The sequence below is a fragment of the Cariama cristata genome, unplaced genomic scaffold (assembly GCF_000690535.1).
Source record: "Cariama cristata isolate BGI_N322 unplaced genomic scaffold, ASM69053v1 scaffold17170, whole genome shotgun sequence".
Taxonomy (NCBI): domain Eukaryota; kingdom Metazoa; phylum Chordata; class Aves; order Cariamiformes; family Cariamidae; genus Cariama; species Cariama cristata.
The window spans coordinates 1-17192 of record NW_009593112.1 but is presented as its reverse complement, the minus strand read 5'-3'; the positions used below and the strand labels follow the sequence as shown (position 1 = coordinate 17192).

At 40.4% G+C, this 17192-nt stretch overlaps 1 protein-coding gene across 1 annotated transcript; it reads right to left on the bottom strand.

The window, feature by feature from the left end:
• Positions 1–5744: 5744 nt before the first annotated feature.
• LOC104168498 (chromosome unknown open reading frame, human C12orf5) lies at positions 5745–15562 on the bottom strand (the record flags this gene model as incomplete). The annotated part of the gene is made up of 5 exons (XM_009709112.1): positions 5745–6276; positions 6703–6813; positions 9274–9351; positions 13584–13705; positions 15525–15562. Coding segments are annotated over 5 exons (808 nt in total), but the record flags the coding sequence as incomplete, so codon positions are not given.
• Between the last annotated feature and the right edge of the window lie 1630 nt (positions 15563–17192).

The following is a 17192-nucleotide window of genomic DNA, read 5'->3' as shown; positions in this document are numbered from 1 at the left end:
AGGCTCTCTTCCCAGAATCAGTAACTGGTTCTGAGATGATTATTGGTCTAACTGGGCCTAAAGATCCTCCCTGTAACTTTTGCCTGTTTGGGATGTAACTTCCAGATAATTTTTCCACCTCTCATTTAATCAAGCAAAGCTTTCCCCTCTTTCTTCCATATTAAGTCCATTTAAGGCTCTTAAGTACAGCTGACCTTCTTAACTAATTTTGTGATTCTTAAGTATAGCTGATGTTATTAATTTTGTGAGTCTTAAGTATAGCTGACCTTATTAAACTAATTCTGTGATTCCTGCGCTTCTGAAACAAAACCTTCTTTTTTACCTCAACCTGTAACTTAAGTAAATTCACTTTTCAATAGCTAGCTCTATTAATGACTTATCACAGTCAACTCTAGCGCATCACCCCTCTGCAGTTCAGCTACAGCTTGATCAACCAACTGAGCATCGGAGGGAAAGAATATCACATCCAATTATATCCCCAAAGGGGCTCTACCTGGACTTCGAGTGCATTCCTTTGTTGACCAGTAATTGCCTAATCACGATTTGTGTTTTTATCCCGGTATCCTCCCGTGCCCATACTCTATTGTTCTCTGATTATGCTCTCAGGGGCCCCACTACCAGCTTCTGGTGTTAGGGTAGGACAGTCGTCGACTCGCATGGGGCTCCCTGCATGCCAGGAGATCCCAGAGATGTCTGCAAGGGACACCAGAGCTCTCAGCACTGGAGACCTGCCCCAACAGCCTTGGATTTATCATGTGCAAACAGATCATCCATGCAGTGGGTTTTGCCATATCCGTGGACGTCAGGGAAACAGCTCACACGCTCTGCAGTTGATTTGTGCGGCTGCCATTTGCCTGGGATTACTATATATCCAAAAACCCCAGGCTCATGGCCAAAGCCCTCACAAGAGGGACACATCTGGGGAAAATCTGACATATTTTAGGTCCATGCATGTGGGCTGTGGATCTGAGGCAGTCTCATGAAATACCAAAAGCTTGGATAGAGAACACATCTGATCTAAATTCTGTACTTAAAAAAAGGGAAAAAAAACCCCAACCACCACCTCCTCCTATTGCAAAGACAGGACTATGTCTGGAAAACATAAACCCGACAGAGAACTGTGGGAATAGAGCAAATATCTTGAAAAAGGGCTGATACTTTAGAGGAAGGAAACTGTGATACTACTAGAGCACTCTGCCAAAGGGCATGCCTGTTGGCCGCTAGACAGTCAGCAGACCTGCCAGGAGATGATGTCGGTGGAGCCCAAACTGAGGAACAAGTGTGCTACCATGCAGTGCACTTTGAACTCCTCTTTGTCTCTCCTGTCACCTTTTCCAAATCAAGCCCAGCCTAGTAAAGCACTGCTTAAACATGAATAATGACTTTATCAAAGGAGGTCACAGCTCCCCTGCCTTTTGAAGCATCACCTTTTTGGGAGCAGAACACCACTGGATGCTTCAGCAGAAGAAAACACCAGCTTACAAAGGAGGGGACTGAGCTTCCTCTTGATCTTGGTGATCTCCGCAGTCACTTTTTCTTCCTCTATGTTCAGCTGAAAAAGTCTGCCAAGACAGCTTTTATTTTAACTTTTACTGGTTCAAAAGATAATTTTAAAGTATGCCTTGATTCTCTCAGATCTGACTACAGGCCATTATGTGGGCAAGCTGAGACATTTCTAACATTTATTTCAGGACTATTTTCCTACAAAGGCATTCAAAAGGAATGTACCTTTTTCTTATCACTTGAAATTCTTATAACCTTAGTAATACGTTCAACAGTTCGATCTGCTTTCACAACCTTTCTTACATCTTGGTAGCTACTGCTGAAAATCCACCCCGTAGTTAAGGCCTTGTCTCCTGCTGCTAATTAGAGACTGGCATTTCACAAGGACAAAACATTCATTGCCCACTACTGAGTAATCCCTCAAATATTTATGTTCTGCTACCATTCCTAACAGACCCATCTCTAACTGCAGCTCTCCTTTCCCATGATCCCAATAAACTGTAGGGAATTACTGTACAAATGTACAAAGGCCACTTTATTAGATGAGCAAGAAGAAAGATTTAATCTCAGTATCGATTTAAAGACTTTAAAAGACCAGTACTATACATATACCTATAGAAAAAAGGTTTTACAATTAACTTGAGAAGCTTCCAAAATTACTGATTTACTTTTTAATGCCTAGAGAAGCTTGCATCTGATATAACAAAGGTGAAATAAAAAGTGTAACTATATTAGGGCAGGCTATGAGGTCACCTAGGCTAGTACCCTGTCTCCAACAATGTCAAGTGCAGACACTTTTTTTAAGAGCAACTGCAGAACACGCTTGACTGCTTATACTTCCGCAGCCACTGGCAGATGTTTTTGCACCAATTTAGTGTGTTTTACAAAGTCTTAATTAGGAGATTCTGGCTCGTAAGTTTTTGACTGAAAAATGTTACTTCATTAACATAGGAGCTGTCCAGAAAACTTGGAACGGTTTCACCTTTTGATCTCTTTCATGGTGAGACACTATTGCACCATCTGCTTGCCCTATGTCAGTTACCACAAAGTGAAAGAATTTGTCAACAAATTTGTCAAACAATCATAAAGACAGGTTTCTTAGGATGGGTCCAAATTTTAACCACCTACACTATATTAAAGAAGGTAAAGCATATTATAGAGGAAGAGTCAAAAATCCCTGTGGGAAGAGTATTATCCAAGAAGTGGCAAAGCATTTAACAAATAAGTAGACGTTCCCATAAGCTATTTACCTCATCAACAAGAACAAAATGTTAATTAACCTGCTGAATTAAGGAAAGAAAAAGAAGCCTTTTCAACTAAGGGAAGCACACAAATCACAAGTGCACTTTGAAATATTTGACAAAAGTTACTGACTGACAGAGGTAAACATATTAGGTCTCCACTCGTTTTCTAGCTGAGGAAGGATGCGTATTTTCACCTTGGTTACTCTGGCTCCAAGAAGTACTAATGGAATGACTGACAAAATTCAGGACACGGCAATTACAGAAAAGTTGAAGCTATTTAACACACCAACAGGATAGTCCCCTGCTATGTACCTCGCTTTCCTGAAATACAGGCACTACCAGGGACAAGCAAATTCAGATGGAACTCCTGTTGCACCCTCTGCCATTAACTGTTAGTAGTCATAATTAATGCTTTTCTACCTTCCTTGGCTATGATCATCAATTTAGGATTCAGGAGTCCTCTAGGAAGCCGCATTTCACAAGAAGCTCGAGGAGTCTGTGTACAAGTCCACATTCCTGTTTTTCCTTCGTGTGTAGACAACTGACTCCCTTTAGTATAATAAGAATGAATTCTTTTATTTGTGAATAAGAGCTATGGACACTTTGAAACAAGTCTTGAGCAGTTCCTCAAGCTACCACTGTCATTCCCTTACTTTTAATTTGAAACAGGCCCTTTTTAATTCCACAAATACAAACTTACTGTTTGGGCGGTAATCATGCATCATGTCAGTAACAGCTGGCTACCAAGGATTTTGCCAGTTGGCTGGCTTCCTGAAAAAAAATTTTACTACTTTTCTAAACATTTTATTGTAACTATATGAATTCAGAAATTTTTACTTTTGAGTAACACTGAAACCCTTTGCTTAAGAATACTTTTGTTTTGAATAAAGGCTGATTATATAAAATTAAACCTATTAATTTTAAACTAAATTTTTAAATTTAGTTAAATTTTTAATTTTCAAATTCAAATTTTTAAACTAAATTAAAAATAAAGCCATTTTGTCCAGAGCTTGTTTTTATGTTATTGAGAAATCTTAAGTTTCCCAGGATTCTACATTATGAAGACTTCACGTTTGCTGGAAAACCCCTAGTCATAAAAGTTTGCCCAGACAGACCTGTATGTTTACGAATTGCCGCATACGGGCAAAGAGAAGCTGTAACGAAGTGGCTTTCCTCTGTATCTGTAAAGAAATGAAAGGAAGCCAGCTGATCAGTCAGTAACAAGTTTAGCCTATCGATGCAGAAGTTCTGTATAAAACTCTGATTTAAATTCGCCAACCCAACTTAAGGGCGTCCAGTCCTTCAAATTATCTATTGTGTTAGAAGTTGAAAGACCAATCCTTGCTGACACCAGTCACTAGTATCCCTTTTTCACACAGCGGGTAAAGCTGCTTTCCTCTCTATGGACTCCTTTGCAGACACAGCAGCAGATGGTTTCCCAGTTCTTTGCTAGATAAACAAGCCCTGCTGCAAGTAAAAAGCCTCAGGTTCATTTCCAGGTTGTGGAGAACACTACCTGAGAAGCCTCCCTCTGGTCACCGCAGGGCTGAACACTTCCCACCTCATCCTCTACATTTTAGCAGGATTAGTATGGGACGAACAGCACGGAGAACAGCAGCAGATCCTCATTTTTTGTTCAGGTAGGAACGGAGAGAACTTTCCTATGCAGTGACAGTCACACAAATGGAAGCAGCAAAGTACAGTCACTAGAGCCAGAGTAAGTAATTCTGTCGCTGGTTTTTTAGTGTGGTCGCACCCACCTGTGCGAGGAAACAAGAGCAACCTCTTTTTCCACTTCAAAATTCAAATCTCTGCATTGAGTCAAAGAAGCCAAGTAGTTTCAAGTACATAGGACAGCTTATTTTTAAAAATTAAAAAAAATTTAAAGTTCAGTCAAACAGTTAATTTTGTGCAGTTGCAAGCAATTTAAGTACATCCTTAACATTTTAACATCAGTGGTTCTTCCAGGTAAGAGTCAGGATAGCACTGAAAAGCTCTAAAAAGGGCTCTTTTTCACAGTAAAAGATCAGCGTGGGGTTTTTCACAGAAAAAAAAAATAAAATGGAAGTTATATGATCTGAGCAAAGCTTCACAGAGTAATATTAACAAAGATTTTTCCCTCAAAAGAAATTCAGATGAAATGGAGCTCTATTCAGGAGCCTTTAAATTTTTTTATTTTTTCTTTTAAACTGGCCTAAAATATGCAAATGAAGAAAAAGTACGTGGATATTATAAATAACATAAATCAGATAAGCTTACACAGTAACACTACAAACACCCCGGTGGGGAAAGAATGCAGTACTAACAGCAACTATAAGCAAAAGGATTCTTGTCGGGTACAACTCACCCTATTGATAAGGCTCCTTTTCCGAAGAGAGACCGTTATTTCAACTACGCGCACGTGAGGCTCCTCATCGTCCTTACAGTTAAAAATAAATACTTTATGTTTGTGCACAGTGCTCTTCAAGAGAGGTCTCAACAACACTAACAATTTCTTACAAAACACTCCTGCGAGGTAGGTGTATCGTCATCCCCATTTTACAAATGGAAAAGGGATTTGCCCAGAGTCTCACAGCTGTTTGGTACTGGAGCCAGGAAACACATCTCCCAACTCTGTACCAAACCTTTTTCACTCAGCAATGCTCCTTTTTAGGTTATACTATTGCATTCAAAAAAGTTATTTTAAGACAACATATATGTTTAATATTACAATATAGCGCATCTTTGAGTCAGCACTCCTCTCCCCAACTCTTTTACCTGGAGATAATCAAAATAATAAGGATTAATGAAAAGAAGTTTTTAAAAATATGCGCTGCAGGAGCAGATATGCATGTGACTGGAAGTATTATGTTTCTGTTCATAAAGAACATTTGTGTTATTTCTCCAGTGCCAACTTCTATTGGGCGCTAGGACCATGCAAATCATGTTATTTTAAGATGGTAAGCAGTTGCATGTCTTCAGTTTTGCACTTTAATGTCAATAACTCCAGTCAATTTCAGTAACTACTACAGATACCTGTCCCAAGCTTAGTGTCATGGTAATCTAAACCCCCTTCCCCCTACAAAGACTCTTAAAACACTTTTTGAGCTACACGTTCAGCTCCCACATCCACTAAGTGAGAGTCTTGATTAAGACAAACACATGTGATTTCTGGTTTTAACAAATTCCCATCTTCAAGTGTTACAACAAAGTGACTAACTCCAGTATTGGGACTGACAGAAGACAACTGAGACTTTGTTAAATTTGTTGGTAAACTACAGTTGAGATCTGAAACAAAGTAACCAATCCAGTTCCTCATGTAGGCTCCATGACTCACGACTAATATATTGGCATCTAATATTTTAGAAGCTCCACCATTATTACAGCCAAGTTCTGCTTCACTGTAGTGGTCTGTCCAAGGGAAAACTAACTGTTCTTCAGATGGTCCTGAGCTTCTGCTTGCCGCACCATGGATGTCTTGTTCTTTCTGTTCCAATTCAACAGCTAGCCGACACAGAAATTCAAAAAAATCCCTTGCACGTTCTCTTACCTAAAGAGAAAGGTCAGGAGAGTACATTGTGAAGAATGCAAGGGATTTCGGCTTTCAGAAATCTGAGGTGTAACTACTTCAGTTAAAAGACAAACATTTATCACAGACAAGTCTCAGAAATCAATGGTAAGTTACTGAATGCTGTAAAAACTCCTCTGCCCTCCAAAGCCAAAGTTGAGAGTAATTGCCGTGGTCCTTCTGCAAACGAGAGCTTCATGACGAGTCAATCTCAAAATCAATCTTTTAGTTCTAAAGAGATTCCTACTTGGCAGTCACTGTAATCAGGTCAAGTAGTGTTTTTAGCTTAGAAAATAACTACCTTTGGTAGGGCTAAGCTCTCAATAAGATGTTCCTAAGTACGCAATAGCTGCATCTGCACTGATAAAACGGCCTAGAAAGCAGGGCACAAACAAATAAATACCATACTTCATCCAGTGTTTCTCCTCCAGAAGGCGTGAATGAAGGACACTGCTCTCCAGCAGCCTTTGCCATGGCCTTGAGGTCAGTCAAAGGCCTTCCTTCTGCAACACCATATTTCTGTAAGAGCCAAGTTACAAAGAACGGGTTTAGCAAGACGTATCAATGCAAACATCTCCTAACAGCTTTGCTTTCTTGGACTCTCAAGTGTAACGTGCAGGTTTAACTACCTTTTACATTTTACCCCAATGTTGGGGGAGGAGGTATCTTTACATATGCTATTTAAGTTAAAAAAAATATATAAAGTGTACATGCACATATACTGGGTAGAGAAATATATTAAGAGCAGCATCTCATTTAAAGTACTAACATTCAAAACACTACCTTCATCCTGATCTTTGCCTTGAGATTTTTTCCTACATTCTTGACACTCCTTCTTAGCATACAAAATTCAGGCGTCTCTGTAATGGAGGTGACATTGCAAACACCTCTGTATGTAGCTGTTCACAGGAGGATAAACTCCATTTACTCTTCATTTGCAGAAAGACTAACAGGGAATGATTTTTCACAAGTAAGAAACAAATATTTTCTCTACAGACCTCTGATATGCCCACAGAGGAGTCCATTTTAAAATCAGAATTTTTCAGACACACAAAAAGAAAGAGAGAGATGAAAACCTACAGGTACCCTACTTATTAAAAATAAACAATAAGGCCTTCCTCTCTTTTTCAGGACATACATTACTGTTGTGGACAGTGCTTTCAGAAAACAAGAAAGGCAAAAACAATCTTAAAAACGTATGTTAATAGACTCAGAGAACATGCAATTAACTATCTTCAATGACACACTTATTCCTGAGACCTCCAAATACAAGGCCGATAGGAGAAACAGCAGTAAGAACCCATATACACCCGCTGGTTATTCTGGATCACTAGAAGTCACATTGTAAAACAGAATTATTTATCACCCATAATGTATTTTACAAGATAGACATATGTGCATTACCATTGTTGACCATGAAGATCTTTCCAAGGCACATCTCTAACAATGGTAAAACAGATTAATACTTCTCCCTCTGAAGATCAACACTTCACTACTGCTAACAGATGAAAAATATATACAAGTGGAAAGCTTTGGTCTTTCCTTGGAATGTCCGAAGACAGTGAAAACACTGCAGTTATGATGAGTATTTTGAGAAAGTGAGAGCTGATGCTATACTGTCAAACACTCAGTCACAGACATTCCAGACATCCAGATGTTGATGACTAAGACACAGACGCATACTGAGGCTTTTTTGACTTCTCCGTCACTATCCACTTGCTGTGGACATTGCAATTAGATGCCATAACAATTAATTCATTACAGTCTTCAGGATTTAAATGTACTGAAACACCTTTACTTCAGTTTCTCAATCCCCTTCTCTAAAGCAAAATATTGGCAGTTTAAGAACACTAAGAAAGGTGTGATGAAATAAGTGCTCTGAAGCTGCTGAAAATGGAATCCTAATCTGAAATATTTTTCCAGACTTCTCTCATGAAAGCAAGGCAGGAGAGAACAAAATGTTCTTATTAGGGTCAATGACATATGTTCTTTTAAAGGACTCTGCTTCTTTTCGAGCAATCCAAACTTAATTCCAGTTATCCAGAGTAGTGACATACAACCTGTGGCCTGCAGACACTGTACTGGCACTTCTATACATCCACACAAATGCCATGAAAGGAGGAAGAAAGTGTAACAGAAAGTTAAGATTATTCTTCTTAAAAGTTTGTATTACGAACTGTAATATTTTCGAAAACGTCAGGTGGTAAAGCAACTAAAGAAGTTTGAGAGGCATTTAACTTGCTGATTTCAGGAGAACTGAAATTTCTGACAGAAAAAAGAAGATCCAAATAGGAAACGCTACAATCACATTCTGCTCCTTAAACACTTATTTGCATGCTGGCAATATGCCACCCCGCTCTTGGTTTTGTAGCATTTCCTTGTTTAGAATTCAGCTGACACTCTCAGTGTAGCATCTGAAGGGTGATTCATATTAGCAGAAACAGCCAGCATCTGAGTTTATTCTGATCAAGACATCCTTAAAAAACAGACAGGAGGTACAATTATGCCTGTTATCAGGCAGAGAGGCTAATCAGGAAAGCAGACTCTTCCATGGACAGCAGTCTTTGTGCAAATGAAACGGTATAAACAGCCAAACAGCCAACATCAAGTTGTGTCAGCAGGCCAGAGAAGGTAGGCAGAGGAAGTATCTTTAACACGTTCCATAGGGGGTTAGAAAACAAGAGCTAAGCTTTTTATTACATTTCAGATAACTCCCTCTACATGTAAATCTTACCTTACTTAAATCATTAAAGCATCAGTTACAGCACTAATCATTAAATTTTGGCTTTGCTTCACCATTCTTCAAACAATTTACAGTACCTGATGTGAAGAGTTCAGTTTTCAGTGATGAAAATGACATGAAATAGTGCTCTCCACTGTTAACTCTACTATTTAATAAGCCAAGATATCCTTCAGCAGTAAGTTACATTTTCAAATTGTTCAATGCTCAATATTAAAACAAACTCTTTTGACACTTACTCTCTCTCGAAGTCTTGCATCATACTTGATTTCCAAATCTTTGCAAAATTTATTTTTTCCTAGAATTGTGGCAGCAGTCTAAAAAGTGAATATACAGTCACATCAATGAACTGTTTTCTCATGGGATAGCCACACCATCTTACACCACCGCAGCCAATGTGAATCACATTAGTAGTACCCAACAACCCAAACAAGATAAAAAGTTTTTCAGCTAGTAGTCTCTGTCAGAATTGGATATATGGCCCATGTCAGGCCACAAAAGGCAGAAAAGCTGCAATCTTCTGCAAGTTCTTTCAAAATTCACAGTCCAGAACAGTTCAAGACACTTAGCACCCAGGAAAGGGGGGCAGCAAGATGCACGGCAGCAGCAGGATTTACTGGGATAAAAGCCACATCTTCTCTTGAGTATACTGCCACTGACAAAGCTATCATGCCGACACATTCTTTACATGTAGTACATGGGTCAGACTCACAAGCAGTACGTTCCTAAAAACCAATCAGTTAATCTGACTGCGAAAAACGTAGCACCTAACAGATTAAATTACTTTCTAGTAAGTGGCTATTTAATGCACCTCAGAAATCAAATACTCTTGAAGCAGTTAAGAGGCAGGAGGATGTTTGCTGGCAACATATTGAAGTGTCAGCCTCAATGTTACGAGGGAGAAATGCACTGGATGATACACTTGGGGAAAAAAAAAAAATCATCTAGCTTATTGTATTGTCTTTTGATAGCATGGCCAAGAGACAGAGAAAACCCACAGAGTTTAGTTTGCTTTTAACAATAGTCTGGATGTCTTGAGTTTTGTGCTATACATCTTTTTTTTTTTCAAGGAAGTATGTGATTTTGGGGGTGCAGGAGGGCAAGACAACTGATCAAGAGGAAATTCTGATACCACTCTGGAAAAAGTATTGCCTAACAGAGGCTCTAGCGTGTTGGATATTATACACCTGTCTGGTTGCCACAGCCAATAATGGGAATGAAAGGACAGCTAACCTCCTCCTGTTCTTACAAGCACTGAGGTGCAAAGGCTGTACTGGATTTGCATACAGTTTTGACTGGTACTATTAGCTGGAAGTCTTGTGCAAATCACAGAATCACAGAATCGATGAGGTTGGAAGAGACCTCTGGGATCATTGAGTCCAACCTTTGCCCTAACACCACCGTGTCAATTAGACCACAGCACTAAGTGCCATGTCCAGTCTCTTCTTAAACACCTCCAGGGATGGTGACTCCACCACCTCCCTGGGCAGCCCATTCCAATGCCTAAATATCCACATCCAATTGAACTGACATTCAAAGAACTCATTTTGAAAAGGCTCTTTGGATTCTGGCAAATAATAAGCAGACTCATTGTATTAACAAGATTTTATAACTCATTTAATGTATTGTTTAGGAAAAGCTTTATGTTGCAACTTTAAATTTCTGTCACAGAATAATGTCAAAATTCAGATAGGGTTGAATCAACTTCCTTGTATATATGAACAGCATAGTTAATTGTATGATCAGAGAAGGGCAACAAGGCTGGTGAAGGGCCTGGAGAAAAAGCCTTACGAGGAGCGGCTGAGGGAGCTGGGGTTGTTTAGTCTGGAGAAGAGGAGGCTGAGGGGAGACCTGATTGCCCTCTACAACTATGTGAAAGGAGGTTGTAGCGAGGTGGGGATTGGGCTCTTCTCCCCGGTAACTAGCGATAGGACGAGAGGAAATGGTCTCAAGTTGCGCCAGGGGAGGTTCAGGCTTGACATTAGAAAGAACTTCTTCACTGTTAGAGTTGTCAGGCATTGGAACAGGCACCCCAGGGAGGTGGTGGAGTCATCGTCCCTGGAGATGTTCAAAAAATGTTTAGATGTGGCACTTCAAGACATGGTTTAGGGGACAGGGTGGCATCAGGTATACGGTTGGACTTGATGATCTTTGAGGTCTCTTCCAACCATAATGATTCTATGATTCTATGATCATATCCTGCAATTTCTCCTGGACTGAGATCTCATTCAGTACACAGAATAGACAACGTTCACCTACTGAGCACTAATTCACACTCTGAACTGTAAATATTAAACATCAAGTCTCATTTACTGTGCTGAAACCAAAATATGCTCTGAGAAAGAGATTAACTTCCTCACACCTTTCCTACACTATCCATTACTAGAATACCAGCATATTTTACAAACGTTACTGAATCTTCACGGTACCACAGTGAGAGAAGGGATATCAGCCCCATTTTATATATGGAAAAGACTCACAGATTTTCTCTCATTCCTCTCAGGGCCCAGCCTGTCCCAGTCCTGAACTGGAAGTCCTTCACTACTGCAGAATTCTTGTCCCAACAGCACGAGCATCTCCCAGTAGGCCCCATGTTCCCCTGTAGACTCTGGTGTTATGCTCTGTTAAGCTTACAAGTCTTATGGAGTTATGCTGTTCACACCACATCCCAGTCTGCCCAATTAATTTTCATATCGCAGGCCTGCCTGCTCTCTTCTACCCTGCTAATTTCTGGTGCCAGTCTTTGATCCTCCCTCCTAGGCTTATTCTCTCAAATAGGCTTTCTGGCAAAGCCTCTCTCTGCATTTCCTATACCTGCTCGCTTTGCATCCCCTGTAGCTCTCGGAATTCCTGTCTGGCTGGTACAGCTCTCTTTGAACACATCCGTTTTCTCCTACCCTGTTTAGGCTTGAACGTCCAGCTGTCAGCCACGGGCAGTAGCCAGAGCACTGCATATCACTCCTGGTTCCAGTAACCAGTACACACCCTGACTACAGCTGAGGCAGGAGATGCTGCAAGAAAAAAACCAAACTTTACCACTAATCGTTTCTTTAAAAAACATTTTTTCCTCTTTTGCAAGGGAACTTGCACATTCCTCTCATAGTTGAACTATAAAGTGACAGCATAGTAAAGGACACTTCTTCATAGATTTGCAGCTACCAAAAAAAAGGGAGTTCCAAGCAAATGGAACTGCAGCTTTACACATCTTTGGAAAAGCTTCCACAAAGTCTGGATAGCTTGTCAAACAAATGGCAAAACGCATTTCCTTCATGCGAAGGACAAATTCTGGTCTGTCCTCTACATTATGAGAGTGCAAATGCTTCTCATGGAAAGGGCTGTCTCTAATATCGAGGAAAAAAATTAGCAACCTTGCTCTGAAGTGGCTGAGCATTCAAAAACAATTCCCCTAAGGCAGGCACATAGTGCAGACAGTCTAACGAACGTTATAAAGCACTATTAATGTTTTTAAATATAATCACTGCCATTCACACACTTAAAGGAAGTGACTTGTCAGGTAGTTATTATGCATTTTTAAAATATCTAATTATTGCACTCCTCCCCCCATCTCTTTAGTTTCTTTTCTGCCTAAGTTGTGCTGCTACAGCAGTTTTATAGGACCATGCTGCAAAATCAGTGAGCAATGATGATGATGTATGTTTTAAGAAAAACAAGGGGTTTTATGCTAGATTTTGTTAATCTGGTTTACAGTAAGGCTTCAGACTTTCATAGGAGGAAAACAGAGCAAAAAGCAAGCAACCAGCAGGGCTATCAAGAACTGCTTAGTAGTTTCAATCACGTGACGCCTACATGTCTCCTGAAATCACAGCATCAGCAGCAGAAGAGAGAGTTAAGGACAGGGCTTCCACAGGAGACATGACCCTCCTCAATCTATGCCTCTACCTTTAAAAGTTCTGTTTCCCTAATTTTTTGATTATTTTGTAATCTTGCACACAAAATCATAGGTAAATCTGTTCAGTAATTAGTATTTTTTCCTCTTTAATGAACCTATTAAAATCGTGCATCAAGGTGAGAGGTGTGGTACTATGTTTCTGCCAAATTCCAACCTCTCTGCACACTTAATGATCCCCATACTGACTTTACAGCAAAACTTGATCTTGCCTATATTGGCCTGCGTTCCTCAGAAACACACAGCATACAGCCGCAATGCATAAGACAGTACAACAATATCACAGCCAATTCATTTTGTTTCTTCAAAGAAAAACTGACTTCAGCCTGTGCTACCTCCAAGTCCCAATTACTCTTTTAGTGAGAACACACATGCACATACAAAATAATGGCAAATCCATAAGAGCAACACGGCCTGACATCATACAAAGCAAGTTGGTCTTCATCGATTCCTAACTGAGCTGTTCTCATTGAAATTTCCATACTCATAGAGGCCTTCTTGAATTCTACACAACACAAACTGTAGTTCTAAGTCCATCAAAACAGCTTTTGGCTCTCCGTCACTGTACTATTTTTGCATCATCAATAGCAAATAAATGTCAAATGCTGAAGCTAGTATTCAGTTGCCTCAAGAAGCACTTGCCTGCTTTGCTCGAAGGAGGTCACTTGAAAAGACATGAGTAAACTTCACATTACTGAGAAATAAACCCGCAGCATCTGCTTGTCTGAAACCGGTTGCAGAGAGCGGCTCATCCACGCCTTGACCTACAAAATAAAAACCCATCTACGTTAAGACACGCAAATTTTAGATCATTTAGCAACTGAGCACGCACGGCAGCAATAAAGAATCTACTCAGTCATAACAAAACGCTTTTTACTTCAGTAGAGCCAACCGGTAGGCTTCCTCCAAGAGGCATCTCACAACTGAAACTCTATAAACAGATTTGTTGATTGTAAATAAGTAAAAGGACAATGCAATGGAGATAAAGTTGTTGATACTAAAATACACATACGGAGAAACCATGCACATCAAGAGAGACAAGTCCTGACAAATACGGTATGTCTGCTCCTCCTCCTTCCCTAATGTTGACAATGCCTTGAAGAAATGAGGTAACACGCAGAGATTCTGTGTAATGCGGAAAGCAGCACACAATCTTTGCCAAAGACAGAGTTTCACAAGAATTTTACGGTTGATGTAAACGCAATCTGTTGTGATCTCTTCCTCTTCCTTACTCCACCTCACACATTGACACTAATGCTCATACAGCTGCACAGAGAGCATGTTGATGGAACAAACATAGCTGAAAAGCAGCAAACCTTCCAAAAATTGTTCTCGGCCAGAGCAGTCTGTGAAACTAGCTGGTGACAAAGTTTGAGGACAGCGTTGAGAGAAGCAGTACTTAGGTGAATGCAATAGCTGCGCTCCCGTCACAGCTCAGAGAGTCTCTGGTAGAACCAAGAACTGTGGCAGAGGGGCAAACCCGTAACAAATTGCTATGTCCACGCTTGTATTTTACTTTTGCAGGAAGTCAAAGCAGAGAGTGTGCAATTCTCATCAAATCCAGAACAACCACCAAAACAATTTTCACCAAGCAAGTGCACAATCATTTATATGCTTCCCATAGCAAAACACAGGACACCAGGAAGTCCAGAACTGGAGTTCCGAGCACCTCGTCTGTGATTCAGCCATGTGAGACCTGGGACCCCACCATGCTGGTCTAGGTCTTACACCCCGTCGAAACACAAGGCCATGTTTACTTTCTACACTGGAGAGGAAAGAGGAACCTACTAGATCTCATTTGACACAGAGGGCTAGAAATTTAAGACATCATTCATACTTTTAAGAAGAAAAAGCAGGGAAATATTTTTTATTCACTTTATTATGAGCACAAAGCCATGCTGCAAGAACTATAAACTGTAATGTCAAAACAGAGGTAGGAAAATTGGGAAGCACGATTCTTCCTCACAGCATTGTGGAAAGTTTATTTACTCAGAGTACAATCCCACTAGGCTCCTTGTAGCGGTGAGCCTCGGTTTTCCTGCAACAGACAGCCAAGCAGCTCAGCATTTTCAGCTCTGGGTGTACGTGTCAGCAGTCACTAAGGAGAAGTTTGGTTTTAAATGTTGTGTCTAAAGACTGCCTTCCTAGAAAGCTCCTGGTTGGTTCTTCACCAGAGCTGCAGCTCTCACTTCTCACCCGAGCCCCAGAAGCCCTTTTCCCAGCCTTCATACGACTGAGATCTAACACAACGCAACAGGACACTCTGGCACCCTTATTCGCAGATACTGCTGTGATTACAGGTAACTTTGGGTTTTTTCCTCTGTTTAGAAAAAGGAACTATTCTAATACTCCTGTTGATATGAGAAATGCATCACCATTTGTTGCTATTCTGTGGAGACCAACTTAGACTCTTCATAGCTCTGTAAAACTATCAAGCTAATGTCCTGGCTTACAAATAAAGTCTCTTAAGGGTTACAATATTATTCCGTAATAACATTTCAGCAGCCGGTGGAAGGATTTCACATTTTGCAGGGAAGAATACTTTTCCACCTCTAACAAGCTAGCAGAATAACTGATACTAACCTTGCAGTATCTTGTCTTTGTTGTATCTTGTTTCTCCACTGAAAAGAGATTATAAACAAAAATAATTAACTCACAATGATTTTAGTGAATGTTCAAAACCATTATTATATTAGATACCAACAGCAGACAGCAGAGCCTGAATATGAAAAACGAGATACAGTACAGCACAGCCTCTTTTCAAAAAGACGTATCTGAAGATTTTACAACAACAACAAAAATACCATTTTCAAGTAGTCAACTCCAATCATGCCATCAATATTTACCAAGAGAAATCTACCTGGAATAAAAGGAAGAAATTTCTTAAATTCATTGTAAATGCAGCATAATTTATCTATTATAATTACACCCCTGTGCTAGAGAGAGGGAAGCTGCAGGAAGATTCTAGAGCCCTCTTCTGAAAAGGACGTGCTAGCCAACTGGACCTCTGCACTTTAAAGGAAGCCAATTCAAGAGATTATCAAAGACAGCAGCAGAGCAGGCTGCACACCTTGAAGAAACAGAGCGTAAGAAGCCAGAATTGTAGAAAAACTACTAGAATGAACATCACCTTCTTTAGGAGTCAGCATATTCTACCTCGAAAACCATACCTGACGGCATTTCAAGAGAAGAGCAACTAAAACCATGTGCAGGTTTATTTAGGAGGGAAAAATCTACCTGAACTTGACACGAACAAAGTTAAGCATGCTGACTTCGTTGAGACTCCTCACCTGACTGAAATGTCATGTGCTTAAGTTTTTGCAGTACTAAGGCCAAGTGTGCTGCTTGGTTTTCATACAGAGAAAATATACTGCTGTGTGGAAGTCCTCAAGACGAGCCAACTGATCACAGAAGGCCAGTTACTTTTAAGATAAAACATTGTATTTTAGTACGCTTTAAACTCTTTCCTGCACAGGGCGGACAGCAATTTAATTCTTCGGGCTCACTCCATGCCCTGACAGCTATTTCCAGCCTCCTGAGGAAAATGCAGCAGGCTGGATGGAGTCTGTCCTGCTGGCCATCAGCTGGAGGTGGGGGAAGACCGGAATGTGCAGTTTTCCAAGCAGCACTAAGATAGCACAGCGTACGCAAGCACAGTCGGGTGGATGAACTCCCATCCATTTGCTGGTGAATGAACTGGGATCTTTCTGAAGTGTCTGCGAGAGTCCCAGCTGAAGATGTCACGTTCAACAAATTATTTCAGGCTCACACGTTTTCCAGTTGATGTAAAAGTTAGGCATAAACTACAGCACCAAGTCAGCAGTTCCAGGCCTTTAAGGGAAGTCAAGAGTAACTCTTAACAGGAGGAAAATCAGAAAAAAAAAAAAAAAAGTCATCGCTCCAGTTGCACTGATCAAGTATTAAACTCTAAAGGAGAAAAAAAAGTTTAAAAAGTTTAGCTGTCATAAAAATTAAGCAGTTAACTGCTGTCAATTGCAGGAAGCTGGAGCTACTGATGTCTGGTTACCTACGCACAGATCTTTGTCAATATCCACTGCAGCTCGAAAGACAAACTCACCCTAACAGTTCTCACTAAGTCACAGACGGCAATTCTTTAACGTTTCACGGCGTTAGGTTACTACTCCTAAACGGGCTCTTTGCCCTCCCAGAGAGCTGTCGGCAGGAGAAAGGTCTTAGGAGCAGTCACCTGGGAGCCCACAAAGAGCGCTCACCAACGTTACGTGTAACCCC